The 22,432-nt window shown below is 44.7% G+C and overlaps 1 protein-coding gene across 1 annotated transcript; it reads left to right on the top strand.

The window, feature by feature from the left end:
- The first annotated feature begins 13,583 nt into the window (after positions 1–13,583).
- LOC121580523 (protein THEM6) lies at positions 13,584–20,412 on the top strand. The gene is made up of 5 exons (XM_041895440.1): positions 13,584–13,887; positions 18,407–18,631; positions 18,828–19,016; positions 19,860–19,950; positions 20,074–20,412. Coding segments are annotated over exons 1-5 (636 nt in total). The 5' UTR covers positions 13,584–13,885; the 3' UTR covers positions 20,203–20,412.
- The last annotated feature ends 2,020 nt before the right edge of the window (positions 20,413–22,432 follow it).

The following is a 22,432-nucleotide window of genomic DNA, read 5'->3' on the forward strand; positions in this document are numbered from 1 at the left end:
GTAGGGTTTAAGTGTTCTTGGGTAAATGAATTATCCTATGGGAATTGTTAGATGGAAAGTAAAGTCAGGTAACAGTGGAAACCTGAAGTATTCAGGTGAACCAGTGAGGATAAAAGTTGTTGTTATTCTAATAAAACATATGAGGTAAGGGGTGTGTTTATGGGAAGATCAGATTGGGATGTTATAGGATTACTTAGGATAAGTATGACCTTAAGGGTAGTAATGACAAATAATATGTTACTTAGGACTTTGATGGTTAAAAGATTAGCTTTTGACTGACAATGTGACTATGGGAATTTTAGAGATATTTGGTAGGTTTGTGATGATAGAGTATATTCTTACCCTATGGGGGATAGGATGTTGTTACAGGTCAACGTTTAAGCTTCCATATGAGGTTTTTACCATTAAAAGAGGAGTGGTACCAATACAGAAATCTGAAGCTAGGGTTGAAAATGGGGTGAAAAGAGACATGGTTACAGGACATAGTCTTCAAGCCTATCATTGAAGAATAAGTTTAAGGGAGAAGGGGGACTTCATTCATGGTATGGTGTAACATTTGGGAAGATAATATTGATAAATATTAGTTATACTTTGAGTCCAGATAGTTCAGATAATATCACTGGGGTTATAGATGCATTATAAGGGATGCATTTGAAAGGATTTGGTTGCAAGATCAATTAGGCCAGTAGGGGCAGTGATGGGTTAATGACAGCTTTGATAGCAAGGTGTAATATGTTACTGACTTTTGAGGAAGCTATGAGATTGAAATAGGTTGGAGAATGATGCCGGTGTTGACTGTTCCGGATCTGGACGAAGACGGACGAGGGGGTCTAGATGGACTACTGAATGGATAAATATCCTTTTTGATTATTTGATCATTTTATTTTTATTGTTTCAAGGAAAACATTTTTTTTTTGTATGATTTTAGTATGATTTATGAATCAAGGGGGGATAGGTTAATGTGATTCATGCATCATTTATGTATCATTTTTTAAATTCTTAGGTGAAATGGAGGTTTAATTTGAAAGTGGTTGTTTTGCAAAGGATACTGTTTGGTCGTTTATTTTCTTGTCATTCCAGAAGCATTTGGGAGAACATGTGGAGATTGGAATACTCAAACAAAGACAATATGAAGGGAGAATATGACTGGAGGAGATGAAACAAGGAGGGTGTGGCTGATTCCATCATCAACAAGTCCATTGGAAGAGTACACTACAGGGAGATGAAGTGTAGTGGACTACATTCCAGTGTCTGCAATGAAATATAGACATATTTGATGTGTAATACATAATTGTGTCATATTCTTAGGTATTGATTTTAGTAGAATGATGTTTGATGTTATTGAATGCAGATGAGGATCTTAGATGCTTTTGTTTATTTCGGTGAATGTTTAGGGACAGAGAAGGTCTAGGAAGGGAGAGATTCATTGTACGATTCGATGGGTTGACCAGCCGTACAATGGATATTTATGGATAGGATTTTGTTTACATGTGTATTTAATTACATCATAGTTTCAAATGCATTTACATGGTTAATGAGGTTATCTGGAGTACCGACGGTGGTTGCCTGGGGCAGAGGGACCGTGAGAGAATTTTACTGTCTTGATTGATATGGATGGATGGCTGCTGGACAGTTTTTCGCTCTTACACTCCATAGAGATTTCTTCATATGTCATAGTAATGTATTCACACTTCATAAACAGGTATTTCATAGAAAGGTATTTACACTCTAGAGGAGAAGGTGTTTGGTTTAATGTTAAAGATACTCAAGGAGATAAATGGTTAATAGTCATAATCTTATTCTGTTTGTTTTCGAGACGTTTATTTCGTCTCGAAAGGGGGGAATGTCGTATCTGAAGATTATGCCTTTGTTAAATGTTTTTCATGACGAAATGGAATGTTGGTTATGTTAGTATCACAAGACAATGGTTAGTATAATGTAACATATAATAGACAGGAAGTGTATTGTAAACTGGCCAGAAGAGGGAGCCCATCTTGTTGCATTGGTTATAAATAGGGGTGAACGAAGAAGATAGGACAGAGCAGACATTAGAATTGGACGCCACTGCTCTCCGGACCACGTGTGTCTGTAAACTCATGCTGAAGCTTGTGGTCTGAATAAACCTTATGATCAATGTTCAGTATGAGCAGACTCCTTTTGTTGACAGCAATAATTGCCACCATTCATCATATACTACATGACTAAGACTAGATGACTATGACCAGGTATCCCACTTTCCTTTTCTCTTTCTCAACAACAGCTGATCAGCGGGTGCGATTGAACTGTGACCATGATCACAATTGATAACTTCCAATTTAATTAACTAAAAATGGCCATTAATAATTGCATAATAACACAAGGCTGCAACAACAAACTGTTATTACATTGGTTTGCCAGCTCCGGGTAGGCTACACAAGTGGCACAAATTGATTTGCATTGACTCCAGTGATATGGTCATTTCAACATATTTATTGTATAAAATGGTAGGCTACATTAGTCTACAACGGCATGGAAATTAATAAGCTACTTGATGGCCAACAGATGTATCATTCTCCACAGTTAATGTCAGTTTCATTGTGGACTTTTCCCCATAACAGAAGCACGCAAGGGAATTCCATAACTTCCATTTGAAATTTCCACTCGCGCACAGTGCGAGGACCAAGAACTATGCATAAAACCCATCGCTTGATATGGTTTTCTATAAGCAAAGCTGACATTAGAATACAGTTTAAAGCACCTCTGAGCAAATTTATCTAATGCGCTCTAGAGCGCCTAAAGTCGTTTTCCTGTGCTTTGTCACCGTTATTTCTTGATGCGCATCAGTTCAAGCGCATTAATGTGTTTTGTGGAAAAGGGTTGGAAATAGGTGTCTCCATAACGACAATCTAAAAAGCCTACAACTGGTAACAAGTTACTGGTAACAAGTTGCCACCACCTGTACGTGCTGCCCTGTCTCCTCTCACTCACTCAGAAACTGGCTTCCTGCTGCAGCGCTCAGTCTCAACACACACACTCCCCTCTGGCCTCCCAACGTCTCTCTCTCTCTCTCACTCACTCAGAAACAGTCTGATAGACAGCAGCAGCAGGTCACAGTGATATACACTATATATACAAAAGTATGTGGACACCCCTTCAAATTATTGGACAAATTAGTGGAGAGAATGCCAAGAGTGTGCAAAGATGTCATCAAGGCAAAGGGTGGCTATTTGAAGAATCTCAAATATAACATATATTTTGATTTGTTTAACACTTTTTTGCTTACTACATGATTCCATATGTGTTATTTCATAGTTTTGATGTCCACATCACCAACAAACTATCATGGTCCATACACACCAAGACAGTCGTGAAGAGGGCACGACAATGCCTATTCCCCCTCAGGAGACTGAAAAGATTTGGCATGGGTCCCCAAATCCTCAAAAAGTTCTACAGCTACACCATCGAGAGCATCCTGACCAGTTGCATCACCACCTGGTATGGCAACTGCTCGGCATCCAACCGTAAGACGCTACAGAGGGTAGTGCGTACGGCCCAGTACATCACTGGGGCCAAGCTTCCTGCCATCCAGGACCTCTATACTAGTGTCAGAGGAAGGTCCAAACATTGTCAAAGACTCCTGTCACCCAAGTCAAGCGGTACCGGAGCTCCAAGTCTAGGACCAAAAGGCTCCTTAACAGCTTCTACCCCCAAGCCATAAGACTGCTGAACAGCTAATCAAATGGCCACCCGGACTATTTACATTGACCCCCCCTTTGTTTTTACACTGCTGCTACTCGCTGTTTATTATCTATGCATAGTCACTTTACCCCTACCTACATGTTACTTCAATTACCTCAACTAACATGTACCCCGCACATTGACTCAGTACCGGTACCCCCTAACCCCCTGTACTTTAGTTTATTTTGAAAATATTTTTTTTCTTAACTCAATTTCTTGAAGGGCTTGTCAGTAAGCATTTCACAGTAAGGTCTACACCTGTTGTATTCGGCGCATGTGACAAATATTAAGACCTAATAAACCAACAGACTCTCGCCCTTCCAGGAATTGAGTTTGACACCCCTGCCTTAGTCCTTACATCAAGAGGTCTGAGCATAACAATACATTTTAAATGCCCAAATTCAGAATCAATTGGGCTTCCAAAAATAATATGGTCACTGGGTTAGGTTTACTTTGATTGCAGATTTTCTCAATTTTTATTTATTTTATTGTTATGCTCAGACCTCTTGATGTAAGGACTAAGGCAGGGGTGTCAAACTCAATTCCTGGAAGGGCGAGAGTCTGTTGGTTTATCAGGTCTTAATAGTTTGGAACTCCAAACATGGTTTTCTAGGTCTTAATTGAACACAAATTGAAGGGAAATAACCCAGTAGGAATTGAATTTGACACCCCAAAGGTGTTGGACTGTCTGTCACAAGGAGTCCAAGCCTGGCTACCCATCAAATATTATGCAGTTATAAATAGAATTACGGTAAACTGATGATATGCAGACATACAGTAATAAACTACCAGGAGTAGGGTGGATTTCACCAGTATGTCACTTTGGGGAACAACACAAAGAGCACCCTATCCAGGTTTGCCAGCCTGGGGTGACACCACCCAAGATGGCTCTAGGTCCGGTGTGTGTGTGTCTGGTGTGTCCTGTCTGGTGTGTCCCGTCTGGTGTGTCCTGTCCGGTGTGTCCTGTCTGGTGTGTCCTGTCTGGTGTGTCCTGTCTGGTGTGTCCTGTCCGGTGTGTCCTGTCCGGTGTGTCCTGTCCGGTGTGTCCTGTCTGGTGTGTCCTGTCCGGTGTGTCCTGTCTGGTGTGTCCTGTCCGGTGTGTCCTGTCTGGTGTGTCCTGTCTGGTGTGTCCTGTCCATGACCTATGAATGTAGACACAGAGAATGTGGTTGCAGAGCATGAATACAGCCATTACAGAACACCATTACAGGCACCTTCCTGATGCAGCAGGTAGCTTAGTGGTTAAGAGCGTTGTGCCAGTAACCGAAAGGTCGCTGGTTCTAATCCCAGAGCCGACTAGGTGAAAAATCTGTTGATGTGCCCTTGAGCAAGGCACTTAACCCTAATTGCTCTGGATAAGAGCGTCTGCTAAAATGACTAAAAAAATTAAATAAAATTATTAATCATTTGATAACAATTTTAACTTTCCATCATTCACACTATGAAAATAGATACTTGATACGAATAGGCTATCCAATATCATAGCTTAAGCTACATTTTATTGCATAGTATGCCTTTTTTTAGGGAAGGAGGTGAGACAAGTATTTTTAAGATAGGCCTGTTTCTTTGTTCTCTGGTGTGGGCAGCCCTGGTCTGCCAGCAGTTTCCCACCTGGATCTTGACTGGTGCCTTTGCCTCCCTCTCCCTTGTCACTACCTTGGCACTGCTCTTTCCTGAGGTGGCAGAGACAGGCAGTTGACCCCTGAGGTGGCAGAGACAGGCAGTTGACCCCTGAGGTGGCAGAGACAGGCAGTTGACACCTGAGGTGGCAGAGACAGGCAGTTGACACCTGAGGTGGCAGAGACAGGCAGTTGACCCCTGAGGTGGCAGAGACAGGCAGTTGACCCCTGAGGTGGCAGAGACAGGCAGTTGACCCCTGAGGTGGCAGAGACAGGCAGTTGACCCCTGAGGTGGCAGAGACAGGCAGTTGACACCTAAGGTGGCAGAGACAGGCAGTTGACACCTGAGGTGGCAGAGACAGGCAGTTGACACCTGAGGTGGCAGAGACAGGCAGTTGACACCTGAGGTGGTTGACCTCTTCTCCAGCTGGCAGAGATAGATAGTTTGTCCAATGTACAGACATTAAAGGGGAAAACAGCAGTTGCTACATCCATTTTTGGACTTATTAATTAATTATATGTATCCATTGATTCTTGAAGAATACAACTTATAAATGCCTAATGAGCTTAGTTCAACTGTCATACCCCATCAGAACCCAGTGGTGGAAAAAGTACCCAATTGTCATACTTCAGTAAAAGTAAAGATACCTTAATAGAAAATGACTCAAGTAAAAGTGAAATTCACCCGGTAAAATACTACTTGAGTAAAAGTCTAAAAGTATTTGGTTTTAAATATACTTAAGTGTCAAAAGTAAATGTAATTGCTAAAATGTACTTAAGTATCAAAAGTAAAAGTATAAATCATTTGAAATTCCTTATATTAAGCAAACCAGATGGCACCATTGTCTTGTTTTTTAAGTTTACGGATAGCCAGGGGCACACTCCAACACTCAGGCATCATTTACAAACTAAACATTTGTGTTTAGTGAGTCCACCAGATCAGAGGCAGTAGGGATGACCAGGGATGTTCTCTTGATAAGTGTGTGAATTAGACCATTTTCCTGTCCTGCTAAGCATTCAAAATGTAACGAGTACTTTTGGGCGTCAGGGAATATGTAAGGAGTAAAAAGTACATAATTTTTTTTAGGAATGTAGTGAAGTAAAAGTAAAAGTAGTCAAAAATATAAATAGTAAAGTACAGACACCCAAAACAACTACTTAAGTAGTACTTTAAAGTATTTTTACTTAAGTACTTTACACCACTGTCACAACCCAAAATACAAGCTTGTTTTCCTCCAATGTTTGTAATAATAATAATAATATGCAATTTAGCAGACGCTTTTATCCAAAGCAACTTAAAGTCATGCGTGCATACATTTTTGTGTATGGGTGGTCCCGGGTATCGAACCCACTACCCTGGCGTTACAAGCGCCGTGCTCTACCAGCTGAGCTACAGAGGACCACGAAACCAAGAAACCAAGAAAATGTAAACACTATATAGCCTCAAAACATTTACATTTTTACATTTACGTCATTTAGCAGACGCTCTTATCCAGAGCGACCTACAAATTGGTGCATTCACCCTATAGCCAGTGGGATAACCACTTTACAATTGTTTTTTGTTTTTTTTTGGGGGGGGTAGAAGGGGGGGTAGAAGGATTACTTTATCCTATCCCAGGTATTCCTTAAAGAGGTGGGGTTTCAAATGTCTCCGGAAGGTGGTGAGTGACTCCGCTGTCCTGGCGTCGTGAGGGAGCTTGTTCCACCATTGGGGTGCCAGAGCAGCGAACAGTTTTGACTGGGCTGAGCGGGAACTGTGCTTCCGCAGAGGTAGGGGGGCCAGCAGGCCAGAGGTGGATGAACGCAATGCCCTCGTTTGGGTGTAGGGACTGATCAGAGCCTGAAGGTACGGAGGTGCCGTTCCCCTCACAGCTCCATAGGCAAGCACCATGGTCTTGTAGCAGATGAGAGCTTCAACTGGAAGCCAGTGGAGTGTGCGGAGGAGCGGGGTGACGTGAGAGAACTTGGGAAGGTTGAACACCAGACGGGCTGTAGCAAACTATTATCTTGATATCATGGATGGTCAGTCCTTGTATCCATGGCTCTGTCTATGAATTTGAGAGTGGTATAATTTCTCCAGGCCCATCCCTCAGTCTTTCACCGTACGGGGCGGGGACACCACTTTGTTTTTGTTTCTACTGCTGATTGACGCTTTAACCCTCCCGTTGTCCTAGGGTCAAAATGACCCGCAACTGTGTTGAACCAACTTTATTTAATTTTTATATTTTGGGGATCATTTGTGAGAAGGAGGCAGTAAGACTTTAAAGAAAGTATCACTGCCTCCTTCTCACAAATGATCCAAAAAATATAAAAATTAAATAAAGTTGGTTCAACACAGTGGCGGGTCATTTTGACCCTAGGACAACGGGAGGGTTAAGACATCTTGAAACGATGGAAACATAAATGTCAAAGTGGCGTTAATATAATAACTTGAATACCTTTGTATGCTAGACATGACAATATTTCAGAGTTTACCATTAGGTCAATTACCTATTACCTTTCATGATACTGGGGCTGTTTTATATGGAAGGACATTCACACACTATTGGAATTAAAGTAATTGTGTTGACATTCTGGATGGACACATCATAGCCAGATACTGTGCTTTGCAAAAGTATTCATCCCCCTTGGCATTTTTCCTATTTTGTTGCATTACAACCTGTAATTTAAATGGATTTTTATTTGGATTTCATGTAATGGACATACACAAAATAGTCCAAATTGGTGAAGTGAAATGAAAAAAATTACTTGTTTCAAAGAATTCTAAAAAATAAATAATGTAAAAGTGGTGCGTGCATATGTATTCACCCCCTTTGCTATGAAGCCCCTAAATAAGATCTGGTGCAACCAATTACCTTCAGAAGTCACATAATTAGTTAAATAAAGTCCACCTGTGTGAAATCTAAGTATCACATGATCTGTCACATGATCTCAGTATAAATACAGTGGGGAGAACAAGTATTTGATACACTGCCGATTTTGCAGGTTTTCCTACTTACAAAGCATGTAGAGGTCTGTAATTTTTATCATAGGTACACTTCAACTGTGAGAGACGGAATCTAAAACCAAAATCCAGAAAATCACATTGTATGATTTTTAAGTAATTAATTTGCATTTTATTGCATGACATAAGTATCTTCAAAGTGGTAGGCATGTTGTGTAAATCAAATGATATGAACTCCCAAAAAATCAATTTTAATTCCAGGTTGTAAGGCAACAAAATAGGAAAAATACCAAGGGGGGTGAATACTTTCGCAAGCCGCTGTACGTACATTATACTAGCTAGCTACCTTACTGGGTAGTTGTCTTCACTTTCTGTGGTAGGCTACTGCTGTCTGTCAACGTCGCCAGATTTATCTTGATTTCATGAAGTGCAACGTCTCTTTTACAATGTCAATGATGCAACTTTAGCTCTATTTTTGTATCTGGAAACAAGCAATGCTACTCGTAACCATGTCTATGCTGAACAAAAATATAAACGCAACATGTAAAGTAGTGGTCCCATGTTTCATGCACTGAAATAAAAGATCCTAGAAATGTTTAATGTGCACAAAAGGCTTATTTCTCTCAAATGTTGTGCCCAAATGTGTTTCCATCCCTGCTAGTGAGCATTTCTCCTTGGCCAAGAGAATCCATCCACCTGACAGGTGGCATATCAAGAAGCTGATTAAACAGCATGATCATTACACAGATGCACCTTGTGCTGGGGACAATAAAAGGCCACTCTAAAATGTGCAGTTTTGTCACACAACACAATGCCACAGATGTCTCAAGTTTGGCATGCTGACTGCAGGAAATTCCACCAGAGCTGTTGCCAGAGAATTTAATGTTAATTTTTCTATCATAAGCCAACGTCGTTTTATAGAATTTGGCATTACGTCCAACCGGCCTCACAACCACAGAACACGTGTAACCACGCCAGCCCCTCCACATCCGGCTTCTTCACCTGCGGGATCGTCTGAGACCAGCCACCCGGACAGCTGATGAAACTGAGGAGTATTTCTGTCTGTAATAAAGTTGTGGGGGAAAAAACTCATTCTGATTGGCTGGGCCTTGCTCCCAAGTGGGTGGGCCTATGATGGCTTGGGAGCTTCCCCGAAGGAATTATGTATTTCGGTTCGCTGTGCTTCACAGCGGTGTTGCTGACGAGACGCTGATGGGAACAAGAACCAGCACTGGACTGAAGAGATCTAAATATGGAGACATCGTAAGTTCAGTGATGGGGAAACGAAGCTTCCTGAAGCATTGAGCATTTACAGACAATTGTGTCCAAAATAGGTTCATTACTCAAGGCTTTGATCAGCACAGTGTACACTAGTTGCCCCTGCTGGTCAAAAGAATTTAGAGCAGCCAAATGATTATAGATGACGTCCCACACCCCGTAGCGCGTGTTCAGTGTAGCCTATGGAAACCAATACTAAACCAATCATGTGGTTGTTCTATAAAACGAAGCTTCGGACATCATTTGATCATGTGCTTCTGATAAAGCGTTACAAGCGTTGGAACACTGCTTCGAGACCGATGGAGAAACTCGAGGAGTGGGTGTGACAGTTGAGGGTACGACAGATTAGAAAAGATGGCGGAGGCGGACGATGAAGTGGATTCTAATGGCGGTAGAATCAAGGAGTATTGGAGTATTGTTCAAAAGAATGGAAAAAGGAGCAAAGTAGGGAACAGTGATGAGAACGTCCCTTTATATCTAGCAGGAGGACGAGGGTGAGGGTAACCAGAAGTGGTCTAGTGATAATTGTTTGTGTTTCTATTGGTCAGAGGGAGAAGGCGCTCAGAGTTAAACAGATGGGGGAAAGAATTGTGAATTGTTTCGCTCTCAAGAAAAGGGCTCCATTGAAAGGAGTGATTACTGGGGTAGCGGTAAATGTGAAAGTTGACCAACTGAAGGGGAAGATTCCCGGTGTTTGTGATGCTCGTGTTTTGGTGCGACGCAGACAGGGTGGCGTGAGTGGTGAAACAGAAGAGTCGTTGTCTGTTCTTTTGGGTTTTGATGTTGAGTCTTTGCCTGACAAAGTGAAATTAGGATATATAAGTTATCCTGTGCGAGCTTATGTACCGAGTACATTACGATGTTACAGGTGTCAAACTTATGGGCATGTGGCAGCAGTATGTAGGAGGGAGATTCCAAGGTGTGAGAAGTGTGCAGAAGGGCATGAGGCTAAGGAGTGTGAAGCAGTGGGGAAAGTGGTGGTGTGTGTTAATTGTAGGGGTGGCCATGGGGCTGGGGATCAGACATGTCCAGTGCGAGAGAAGCTGGTTGAGGTTTGCAGGGTTACAGTAGTGCAGAAGTTGCCATATGCTGAGGCAGTGAATAAAGTAGAGGAAGATGGGTCAAGGGGAGGGATCCTGAGAGGAGTGGTGGGAGGAGTAGATCTGTACCAGTACAGACGGATAAACCAACAAGTGATATATGTTTCAGTAAGATTGGATTTTTAGCGTTTACAGCAATGGTTATTAATTGAACTGCAGGAATGGAACGTAAGTCGGAGAAAATCGAGGTTGTGTTGGCAGCTGCAGAGAGGTATTTGGGTGTGCGAGACTTGACATCAGAAGAGGTACAGGGAGTGTTAAGTGGCGGTGTCCCATCATCTCAGGCTGAGGCATGAGGTAGGAATAAATAGATTTAAATAGTGGAGAAGGGTGGTGTTAATTATTAGTATACAGTTCTTTGGCATGCAGTGGCGTAAGCAATGGGTGGGCCTGGGCACTCACTAACTGTAAGTCGCTCTGGATAAGAGCGTCTGCTAAATGACTAAAATGTTAAATGATAAGGTATTGGTGTTGTACAACAGAGTGTGGGAGGAGGGGGAAACTACCAGGCAGTTGGAAGGAGGCAGTAGTGGTACCAATCCAGAAGCCCGGGAAGGATCCAACGAGACCAACACGCTATCGGCCAATAGCTTTAACATCACATGTATGTAAGATTATGGAACGTATGATCACAGAGAGGCTAACTTACTTACTTCCTGGAGAGCAGAGGGCTAGTATCGCCGGTTCAGGAAGGGTAGGGGAGATATGGATCCAGTGCTCTGCTTAGAAGCAGAGGTCAGGAAGGCTCAGGGGAACAAGGACTGTTGTAACTGTCTTTTTTGATGTGGAGAAGGCGTATGATATGATGTGGAAGGAGGAGAAGGCGTATGATATGATGTGGAAGGAGGGGTTGTTAATCAAGCTTGATTTTGTGGGGATAGGAGGAAGAATGTACAACTGGATAAAGGACTTCCTGTTTGGAAGGTCTATCCAGGTGAGGGTGGGGAAGTCTTTATCAGGCAGCTACCTGGTGGATAATGGTACACCGCAGGGGAGCGTGATTAGTCCTCTGTTGTTCGCAATCATGATCAGTGATGTTTACTCTCAGGTACATCCGGATATAGGGAGGTCGTTATTTGCAGATGATGGGGCCTTATGGAAGAGGGGAAGAAATGTGCCATACATAGTCAGGAAGGTGCAGGAAGCAATTGATGAGGTAGAGCGGTGGGCATTAATGTGGGGATTCAGGTTCTCTGTAGAGAAAACTTAAACAGTGTTCTTTACCAGGAGGAAGGTGGGAGATGAGGTATGTTTGAGGTTATATGGGAGAAACTTGGAGAGGGTGGGGACCTTCAGGTTCCTTGGGGTATACTTTGATACTAGACTGACCTGGGCAGAACACATTGAGAGAGTGGTGGGAAAGTGTAAGAAGGTGCTAAATGTGATGCGCTGTCTGACGGGGAAGGAGTGGGGGGCTGGGCGTTCCTCATTGAAGACCATGTATGCTGCATTGATCTGATCTGTAATAGACTATGGCAGTATAGCATATGGTTCAGCAGACCGGACCTCACTGGAAAGGCTAGATGTCATACAGGGGCAAGGACTCAGAATATGTAGTGGGGCGTTTCGGACGTCCCCAGTGGCTGCATTACAGGTGGAGATGGGGGACATGCCGTTGCAGATTAGGAGACAGCAGCTGGCAATGAATTATTGGGTCAACCTACAAGGACATGGGGTGTCTCATCCTGTGAAAGGGATTTTACAGGCATGCTGGGAACATGAGCGAAGACCGAACACGAGCTTTGGGTGGGTGGGTAATACCCAGGAGTTTAGTCCAACGGTAGTTATTCCTGTAAATCCACCATGGCTACTCCCGCCTCCAGTAGTTGATCTAGAAGTGTTGGAGAGACTACAGAAAGATAGGGAGGGGGTTGATCCATCAGATTTGTTTAAGAGACGTCTGGAAACTGTGTATCAGGATTTTGTGGCCATTTACACAGATGGTTCAAAAGATCCAAGGACAGGACGTACTGGGTCAGCATTTGTAGTGCAGGAATGTGGGGTGGAAGTCAGGAAACGTATTACAGATCATCTGGCTGTATATATGGCGGAGCTGATGGCTATACTGTTGGCCTTGCAGTGGGCGGAGCTGATGGCCATACTGTTGGCCTTGCAGTGGGTGGAGGAAATTAAGCCAGACAGAGTAGTTATTTGCTCTGATTCATGTGCAGTGTTAATGAGCCTCCAGTCCTTTAGCTCACGTAGCAGACAAGACCTGCTTTATGAGGTGCTACAAACCCATGGCAGGATTAAACAGATGGGTATTCAGATAAGATTTATGTGGGTCCCAGCCCATGTGGGGGGGAGGAGAACGAGGCAGTAGATGAACAGGCTAAACAAGCACTTAGTAGTGGGGATGTTGATGTTGAAGTTTCAATGAGCAAGGCAGAGGCAAAAAGACTGATATATACAGTGATGGTGCAGAGATGGCAGGAGCAGTGGAATAGAGATAATAAGGGAAGGGATTTATTTCAAGTACAGAGGAAAGTCGAGGAGGGGAGGACGGCAGGAAGGGACAGAAGAGAGGAGGCTATTTTTACAAGATTAAGGGTGGGACACGGCCAGCTGAATAAGACATTAAATGTGATAGGAAAGCATCCATCAGGAAAGTGTGATTATTGTCAGGAAATAGAGACCGTGGAGCATGTATTGCTACAGTGTGGGCCGTATCAGAGGGAAAGAGAGAGGATGAGATCTAGTATGAGGGAGAAGGGGATACAGGAAATTAGTTTAAAGAGTATATTGAGCAGAACGTCATTAGATATAGTTTCAAATATTTTGCTATCTTTTTTAAGAGCAACGGGGCTGGCAGGTAGGATTTAGTTTCTCCCTGTCTCTGGACCACATTCCAGTACAGTAGGTGGCGGTAATGCACCATAACGTTGGATGCCAACCGCCGATAAACGCCACTGAAGAACAAGAAGATGAAGAAGCCTGTTTCGAAATAAAGTGCTTAGTGAGTTCGCAGCATACCTCGGAGCTCCGGTATCAAACGTAACATCACTATTTAAAGTTAGCATAGGTTTTAATTGACTTGGGAAGTTTGGACTGGATAGTTTGCTCGACGGAGAGCGATAGCTAAAGATCTGCTCTTCCAATCTATTTCTGTAGGTGTTTCGCAGAATCACGACATTGTAGAGCAACAGAACTCCAGACCAGAGTTTCAGTCTAAGAAGTCCCAACGTGCACTGCTGATTTCAGCCAGCAAGTTTCTAATCAAAACAGTCATGTAAGTTTGTTATAACTTCGCTTGAACGTTGGTCTGTGTTGTCCACAGTGAGAGTGCATGTAACTTCAAAGTTTGCGTAAATTTGTTAATATCTAATTCAGGTTTTGAAGACTAACGTCTCTACTATGCCACATTTTCCCCATTCAAATATAAAGTGAGTGTGAAAAACATTAGGAACACCTGCTCTTTCCACGACAGACTGACCAGGTGAAAGCTATGATCCCTTATTGATGTCACTTGTTAAATCCACTTCAATCAGTGTAGATGAAGGGGAGGAGACAGGTTAAAGAAGGATTTTTAAGCCTTGAGACATGGATTGTGTATGTGTGCCATTCAGAGGGTGAAAGGGCAAGACAACAGATTTAAGTACTTTTGAACGGGGTATGGTAGTAGGTGCCAGTTAGAGAGTCAAGAACTGCAACGCTGCTGGGTTTTTCATGCTCAACAGTTTCAAGAATGGTCCACCACCCAAAGGACATCCAGCCAACTTGACACAACTGTGGGAAGCATTGAAGTCAACATGGGCCAGCATCCCTGTGGAATGCTTTTGACACCTTGTAGAGGGCTGTTCTGAGGGCAAAGGGGGGTGCAACTCTATTTATTTATTTTTTAAATGAAAAATTCTCCAGTCTGAACTAAAATGACTAAACCCAGGTAGAAAGTGTGTAAAAATGATAATGAACCTATGTTTTTTAAAAATAATTTAACCTCTGAACTATTTTTCTTCAATCACACTATTTAACGGGAGTGGTTGATTTAGTGGTCTCAAACCAGTGACCTTAACATTCTTCAAGAATATGGGCAAAATGGAATTATTGACAATGAAAAAGGTGGAATCGTTGCTTCAAATACAGCAGTTGTGTTTAATTGAGCCTTTCATTCACCTTAATTGCCTCAACACGTTATTGAAAGACATTAACTGTATAGGAAGCTCTGGGGACAAATCATCTGGACAGAATACATTGGCAGATAAACAGATTATAATCTTTAGCGGACAAGTTATTGAGGGCTTAAAAAATCTATATATATTTTGTTCATACTGTGGTTGCAATATCAACAGTCCTTTATCTCTGGTAGATCTCTTTATGGACATGTAATTCACCATGTCTGGGTTGTCAGTATAGAAAAGTTGGGCCTGCAACGTGGACCTACAGGCAGTGGTGAAAACATTTGCACACAAAAAAGGACTTCAGGAGACCAGGGGAGTCTCAAGTTGGGTTTGATTTAATTGACGTTGAATATTGCAGCCCATTTGTGTAGACTATTAGCCAGACAACCTGCTGAGTTTAACAATAGTGGCTGAATTTATCCTCCAGGTGACTACTTTTTCCCTCATTGTTAGACTATTTGATGTGGAATTTAAAAAACAGGTTTCTAAATAGAAGCTAAATACGGTATATAGCTATAGATCACTGCATAATGAAACGATCCCTCGTCAGGGTGGACTGGCTGTATTAATGGGACAGAGACCCCCAAAATCTACTTAACTGCTTTTTACTGAAGTACTTTACACCACTGCGAGTGGGCCAGCTGTGATCGGTACCGTCAGCTGAGAACTCCAGGTGGACCGGCTGTGATCGGTACCGTCAGCTGAGAACTCCAGCTGGGCCGGCTGTGATCGGTACCGTCAGCTGAGAACTCCAGGTGGACCGGCTGTGATCGGTACCGTCAGCTGAGAACTCCAGCTGGGCCGGCTGTGATCGGTACCGTCAGCTGAGAACTCCAGGTGGACCGGCTGTGATCGGTACCGTCAGCTGAGAACTCCAGGTGGGCCGGCTGTGATCGGTACCGTCAGCTGAGAACTCCAGGTGGGCCGGCTGTGATCGGTACCGTCAGCTGAGAACTCCAGCTGGGCCGGCTGTGATCGGTACCGTCAGCTGAGAACTCCAGGTGGGCCGGCTGTGATCGGTACCGTCAGCTGAGAACTCCAGCTGGGCCGGCTGTGATCGGTACCGTCAGCTGAGAACTCCAGGTGGACCGGCTGTGATCGGTACCGTCAGCTGAGAACTCCAGGTGGGCCGGCTGTAAGCTGGGTATGCCCCACTCGGGTTCTTGAGAGCTAATCTAAACTAGGAGATATGATTTGATGAATGTATATGCTGTCAGTAAGAGGCTAAACTGTGATCTTTTTATATCTATCTTCAGCTGAAGATGTATTAGCCCGTTTCCTAGACCTCGACACCAGTATCCTGGCGATGGGTTTACACTCTGTTCCAGCTAAACGGGTCCATGAATCATTCTCACCTACCAGGTTTCTCCAACCCACCTTTCAAGCTGAACCTGTTCTTAGTTACAGTACCAGTCAAAAGTTTGGACACACCTACTCATTCAAGGGTTTTTCTTTATTTTTACTATTTTCTACATTGTAGAATAATAGTGAAGACATCAAAACTATGAAATAACACCCATGGAATCATGTAGTGACCAAAATAAGTCTTAAAGAAATCAAAATATATTTGATATCCTTCAAATAGCCACCCTTTGCCTTGATGACAGCTTTGCACACTCTTGGCATTCTCTCAACCAGCTTCATGAGGTAGTTACTTGGAATGCATTTCAATTAACAGGTGTGCCTTGTTAAATGTTAATTTGTGGAATTAATGCTTTTGAGCCAATCAGTTGTGTTGTGACAAGGTGGGGGGAAGGGGGGGGTATACAGAACATAGCCCTATTTGGTAAAAGACCAAGTCCATATTATGGCAAGAACAGCTCAAATAAGCAAAGAGAAATGACAGTCCATCATTACTTTAAGACATGAAGGTCAGTCAATACGGAACATTTCAAGAACTTTGAAAGTTTCTTCAAGTGCAGTCGCAAAAACCCTCAAGCGCTATGATGAAACTGGCTCTCATGAGGACCGCCACAGGAATGGAAGACCCAGAGTTACCTCTGCTGCAAAGGATAAGTTCATTAGAGTTACCAGCCTCAGAAATTACAGCCCAAATAAATGCTTCACAGAGTTCAAGTCACAGACACATCTCAACATCAAATATTCAGAGGAGACTGTGTGACTCAGGCCTTCATGGTCGAATTGCTGCAAAGAAACCACTACTAAAGGACACCTATAAGAAGAAGAGACTTGCTTGGGCCAAGAAACACGAGCAATGGACATTAGACAGGTGGAAATGTGTCCTTTGGTCTGGAGTTTTGGTTCCAACCGCCGTGTCTTTGTGAGACGCGTGTAGGTGAACGGATGATCTCAGTACGTGTATTTCCCACCGTAAAGCATGGAGGAGGAGGTGTTATGGTGTGGGGGTGCTTTGCTGGGGACACTGTCTGTGATTTATTTAGAATTCGAGGCACACTTAACCAGCATGGCTACCACAGCATTCTGCAGCGATACGCCATCCCATCTGGTTTGGGCTTAGTGGGACTATCATTTGTTTTTCAACAGGACAATGACCCAACACACCTCCAGGCTGTGTAAGGGCTATTTTACCAAGAAGGAGAGTGATGGAGTGCTGCATCAGATGACCTGGCCTCCACAATCCCCCGACCTCAACCCAATTGAGATGGTTTGGGATGAGTCGGACGGCAGAGTGAAGGAAAAGCAGCCAACAAGTGCTCAGCATATGTGGGAACTCCTTCAAGACTGTTGGAAAAGCATTTCAGGTGAAGCTGGTTGAGAGAATGCCAAGAGTGTGCAAAGCTGTCATCAAGGCAAAGAGTGGCTATTTGAAGAATCTCAAATATAAAATATATTTTGATTTCTTTCAGACTTTTTTGGTTACTACATGATTCCATATGTGTTATTTCATAGTTTTGATGTCTTCACTATTATTCTACAATGTAGAAAAAACACAGCCAGGTCCATCAGGCAGCCAGGCCCATCAGGCAGCCAGGCCCATCAGGCAGCCAGGTCCATCAGGCAGCCAGGCCCATCAGGCAGCCAGGCCCATCAGGCAGCCAGGTCCATCAGGCAGGCAGCCAGGTCCATCAGGCAGGCAGCCAGGTCCATCAGGCAGGCAGCCAGGTCCATCAGGCAGGCAGCCAGGCCCATCAGGCAGGCAGCCAGGCCCATCAGGCAGGCAGCCAGGCCCATCAGGCAGGCAGCCAGGCCCATCAGGCAGGCAGCCAGGCCCATCAGGCAGGCAGCCAGGCCCATCAGGCCCATCAGGCAGCCAGGTCCATCAGGCAGCCAGGTCCATCAGGCAGCCAGGTCCATCAGGCCCATCAGGCAGCCAGGTCCATCAGGCAGCCAGGTCCATCAGGCCCATCAGGCAGCCAGGTCCATCAGGCAGCCAGGTCCATCAGGCAGCCAGGTCCATCAGGCAGCCAGGTCCATCAGGCAGCCAGGTCCATCAGGCCCATCAGGCAGCCAGGTCCATCAGGCAGCCAGGTCCATCAGGCAGCCAGGTCCATCAGGGTCTGTGTAGTTGGCTACACTCTGGTGACCCCGCCTACCTGCTGAAACTATTAATCTCTCTGGCTCGTACTGGTCAGTGCTGCGGTCTCTCTCTCTAGAACCATATTGCTGTAGTGTAACAGTGTAACTCTACCTCTTCCCCACCCCCTCCAGGGAGATGTTGCTGTGTGCTCTGGGGGGCCTGCTGCTGCTGCTGTTCTCCTGTCTGGATGTCTGGTACTTCCTGCGGGGGGCGGTGGTGGTGGTCAGGGCCTGGTTCCAGAAGCCGGTGTGGGACGTCCTCGGGGAACAGAGTGTGTCGGGACGCGTCCTGCTTCACGATATCGACCTGGGACACATGAACAATGCCAGATACCTCCGGGAGTGTGACTTCGCCAGGTTAGATGGGTCCCAGGGCAGGGAGGAAGCTGAGTTCTCTGTTGGTTTTAACATATTCCCCTAGATGATTCCTTTACCTCAGTAGCTCCTAACCCCTGGAGGATGATGTGTGTGCAACGTCCTGTACTTCCCCAGGTTCTCCATCTTCAGGGGGGGTGTGATGATGATGATGGTGTGTAATGTTCTCCTCTCCCAGGTTCTCCCTGTACAGTCGTAACGGGGTGTTTAAGGCTTGCCGTGCCCTGAGGGCCACCATGGTGGTGGGAGCCACTACTATCCGCCTGCGCCGGGCCCTGTGCCTGGGGGAAGCATTTGAGCTGCGCACCAGAATCGTGGTCTGGGACGAGAAGGCCTTTTACCTTGAGCAGCGTTTCGTCTCCTGCAGGTGTGTCTGCTGGGTGTGTCTGCTGGGTGTGTCTGCTGGGTGTGTCTGCTGGGTGTGTCTGCTGGGTGTGTCTGCTGGGTGTGTCTGCTGGGTGTGTCTGCTGGATGTGTCTGCTGGGTGGGTGTGTCTGCTGGGTGTGTCTGCTGGGTGGGTGTGTCTGCTGGGTGTGTCTGCTGGGTGTGTCTGCTGGGTGTGTCTGCTAGGTGGGTGTGTCTGCTGGGTGGGTGTGTCTGCTGGGTGGGTGTGTCTGCTGGGTGTGTCTGCTGGGTGGGTGTGTCTGCTGGGTGGGTGTGTCTGCTGGGTGTGTCTGCTAGGTGTGTCTGCTGGGTGTGTCTGCTGGGTGTGTCTGCTGGGTGGGTGTGTCTGCTGGGTGGGTGTGTCTGCTGGGTGTGTCTGCTGGGTGTGTCTGCTGGGTGGGTGTGTCTGCTGGGTGTGTCTGCTGGGTGTGTCTGCTGGGTGTGTCTGCTGGGTGGGTGTGTCTGCTGGGTGGGTGTGTCTGCTGGGTGGGTGTGTCTGCTGGGTGGGTGTGTCTGCTGGGTGTGTCTGCTGGGTGGGTGTGTCTGCTGGGTGTGTCTGCTGGGTGGGTGTGTCTGCTGGGTGTGTCTGCTGGGTGTGTCTGCTGGGTGTGTCTGCTGGGTGTGTCTGCTGGGTGTGTCTGCTGGGTGGGTGTGTCTGCTGGGTGGGTGTGTCTGCTGGGTGTAATGCCTTATGGAGTTCAGACATGAAGACAATCCTACTTTTCAACCTGTTTTGGCTTCATGTATTACATCCATGTGAATCAGTATATGATATGATATGATATGATGATATATGATATAACAGTATGATTATTTTCTGTTCCAGGGACGGTCTGGTGGCAGCTGTCATGTGGTGTAAACAGAACGTCATGCGCAGCAGCCCTGATAAGATACTGCAGTACCTCTGCAAGAGAAAGGTAGGAGGTGGGGGGGAGGGAGAGGGGGGGAAAGGGAGGAGAGGGGAAGGAGGGGGGGGGGGATATGATGGGCCTTTGATGCATGGGATATCACTCAGTCCTCTTCTCTGTGTGTGTCTTCAGGTGGAGTGTCCCGACTACCCTGAGGATCTGCAGCACTGGATCAGCTTCATCTCAGCCAGCAGCCAGGCACTGAGAGCCCAGAGTGGACTAGTGGACAAGACTGGAGCACAGGAAGACAAAGACAAGTGATTGAGTGGTGCGGTGGTCGACGATATGGGAGAAATGAAGGATCTCTGACAGATCTGGGGTGTGTTCATTAGTGCGAAACTGTAGGAAAACGTTTCCCAATGAAAATAAGAATTACTATTAGACAAATGTAGGTAGGTTTAATAATAATAATAATATGCCATTTAGCAGACGCTTTTATCCAAAGCGACTTACAGTCATGCGTGCATACATTTTTTTTTTTTTGTATGGGTAGTCCCGGGGATCGAACCCACTACCTTGGCGTTACAAGCGCCGTGCTCTACCAGCTGAGCTACAGGTTTGTTCCATTTGGTTCCTAGTGAATACACCCCAGCTTCAGACGCTGCTGGATCCTCCATCTCTTCCACTCTGACCTGCTGCTAAGGCTGCGTTTACACAGGCAGCCCAATTCTGATATTTTTCCCACTAATTGATATTTTTGACCAATCATATCTTTTCACATCAGATATCTTTCAGAGCTGATCTGATTGGTCAAAAGACCAATTAGTGAAGAAAAAAAGATCAGAATTGGGCTGCCTGTTTAAACACATCCTAGGAGACTTCACTTCACTGGTGCCTTCTGTCTTTCTAGGCCGAGTCCCAAATGGACCCTACGCGATATGCACTTGTGGAGATCTGAGATAATTTGATTGGTATAAGCAATACGGTGAAACTTCTACCTATCAAAGGGCAAGTTGGAGCCTTTTTCCATATTGATTACAGATCTCTCTACTATGGCCTAGGGTCCATTTTGGGACTGGGCCTAGTGTCAAACAGGACAGATAATAATAATATGCCATTTAGCAGACGCTTTTATCCAAAGCGACTTACAGTCATGCGTGCATACATTTTTACGTATGGGTGGTCCCGAGGATTGAACCCACTACCCTGGCGTTACAAGCGCCATGCTCTACCAGCTGAGCTACAGAGGTGAGACCTGTCCATCTGCTGTCTCCTGGATACTCTTGTGGCGGGTGGCATGCACAACCGTCTGTTAATACTGACCATTCAATATAGGAATTGTTAATGTATAGGAAAGAGGCCAAATGGATTCAGCTATATTTTCTATGTTGAAAAAATAAAATCATTTGATTTGAGACATTTTTTTTGTTTTTTTGTTATAGGTTTAAAATACTTAATAAAGATATTCTCCTGATAAAATGGTAACCAAGGTTGATTGTGAAATATAGGGAATAGAATCCTGTGGTTAAATTTGTTGTATTTTAAGATCTAATTTGGAGAATTTACAGATCCTCTTGATTCGGACAGTGGGGCCTTTTCTCAACTCCTCGTGTCCTCTCTCCTCCTTTTCTCAACTCCTCGTGTCCTCTCTCCTCCTTTTCTCAACTCCTCGTGTCCTCTCTCCTCCTCCTGCGGGACCTCTGACTTTCTCATCCAATGGGGTTTGAGAATGAGGACTAGGAGTATGCAGAAGGCCAGACTCTCCTCGACCACTCATCGGTTTCCGGGTCACGGAGGAGAGACGGCAGAGGATGGACTTTTCCCCAAACCAGAGAAGGCCAGGGTTTTTGTTGTGGTTAAAAATCAGCCAAGCGTGTGACGTTGTTTAGTTTAGCTGAGCTATTTCTGGGATTAAAAGACTAAAGATCTGAGGAGCTGCACGCATTACTGACTTGTGCAGGTTCCAGAGCCTGAACAGGGGATCTGAAGTTTCGAATGACTGAAGGAGCGGGAATATATATATTTTCAGTAAATTAATGTTAATTTTCTCCTCCCTGTAGTATAATTTACTTTAGTGATTATTTTCACCCCCGTCCAGTTGGGAGCGACAATTAACATTTTGCGTGTAGTTCGCCAACAAACCCAAAGAAGAAGAAGACATTGTTTGGACCAATCGGATTGGGGCAGGGTGACCGGCATGCGCACCGCGTTCTCCTAGCAGCAGGGTATTATTCTGGCAGCACAATCGCGGATTTTTTATTCTTCAAAATAAGACCCCCTGTGCAAAGACAAGCTACATTTGGGAATATCGATATTTTTTTTGCACTCCAGTGCAGTACAACTGTTTTTCACAACATTGCAACCACCTCTGGGGAAAAAGTCAATGGGTAATTTGACGTCTTTTATTTGTAATATTGTATTATTTATACCAGAATTTATTTTATTTATATATAAGTTTACACAAATACTGGTATGTTGAAAGCTATTGGGTAGGCTATATTTTAAAGAAATACACTTTTAATAAAATACAAAAATATTACTGGAATTATCT

Source organism: Coregonus clupeaformis, chromosome 14, assembly GCF_020615455.1.
Source record: "Coregonus clupeaformis isolate EN_2021a chromosome 14, ASM2061545v1, whole genome shotgun sequence".
Taxonomy (NCBI): domain Eukaryota; kingdom Metazoa; phylum Chordata; class Actinopteri; order Salmoniformes; family Salmonidae; genus Coregonus; species Coregonus clupeaformis.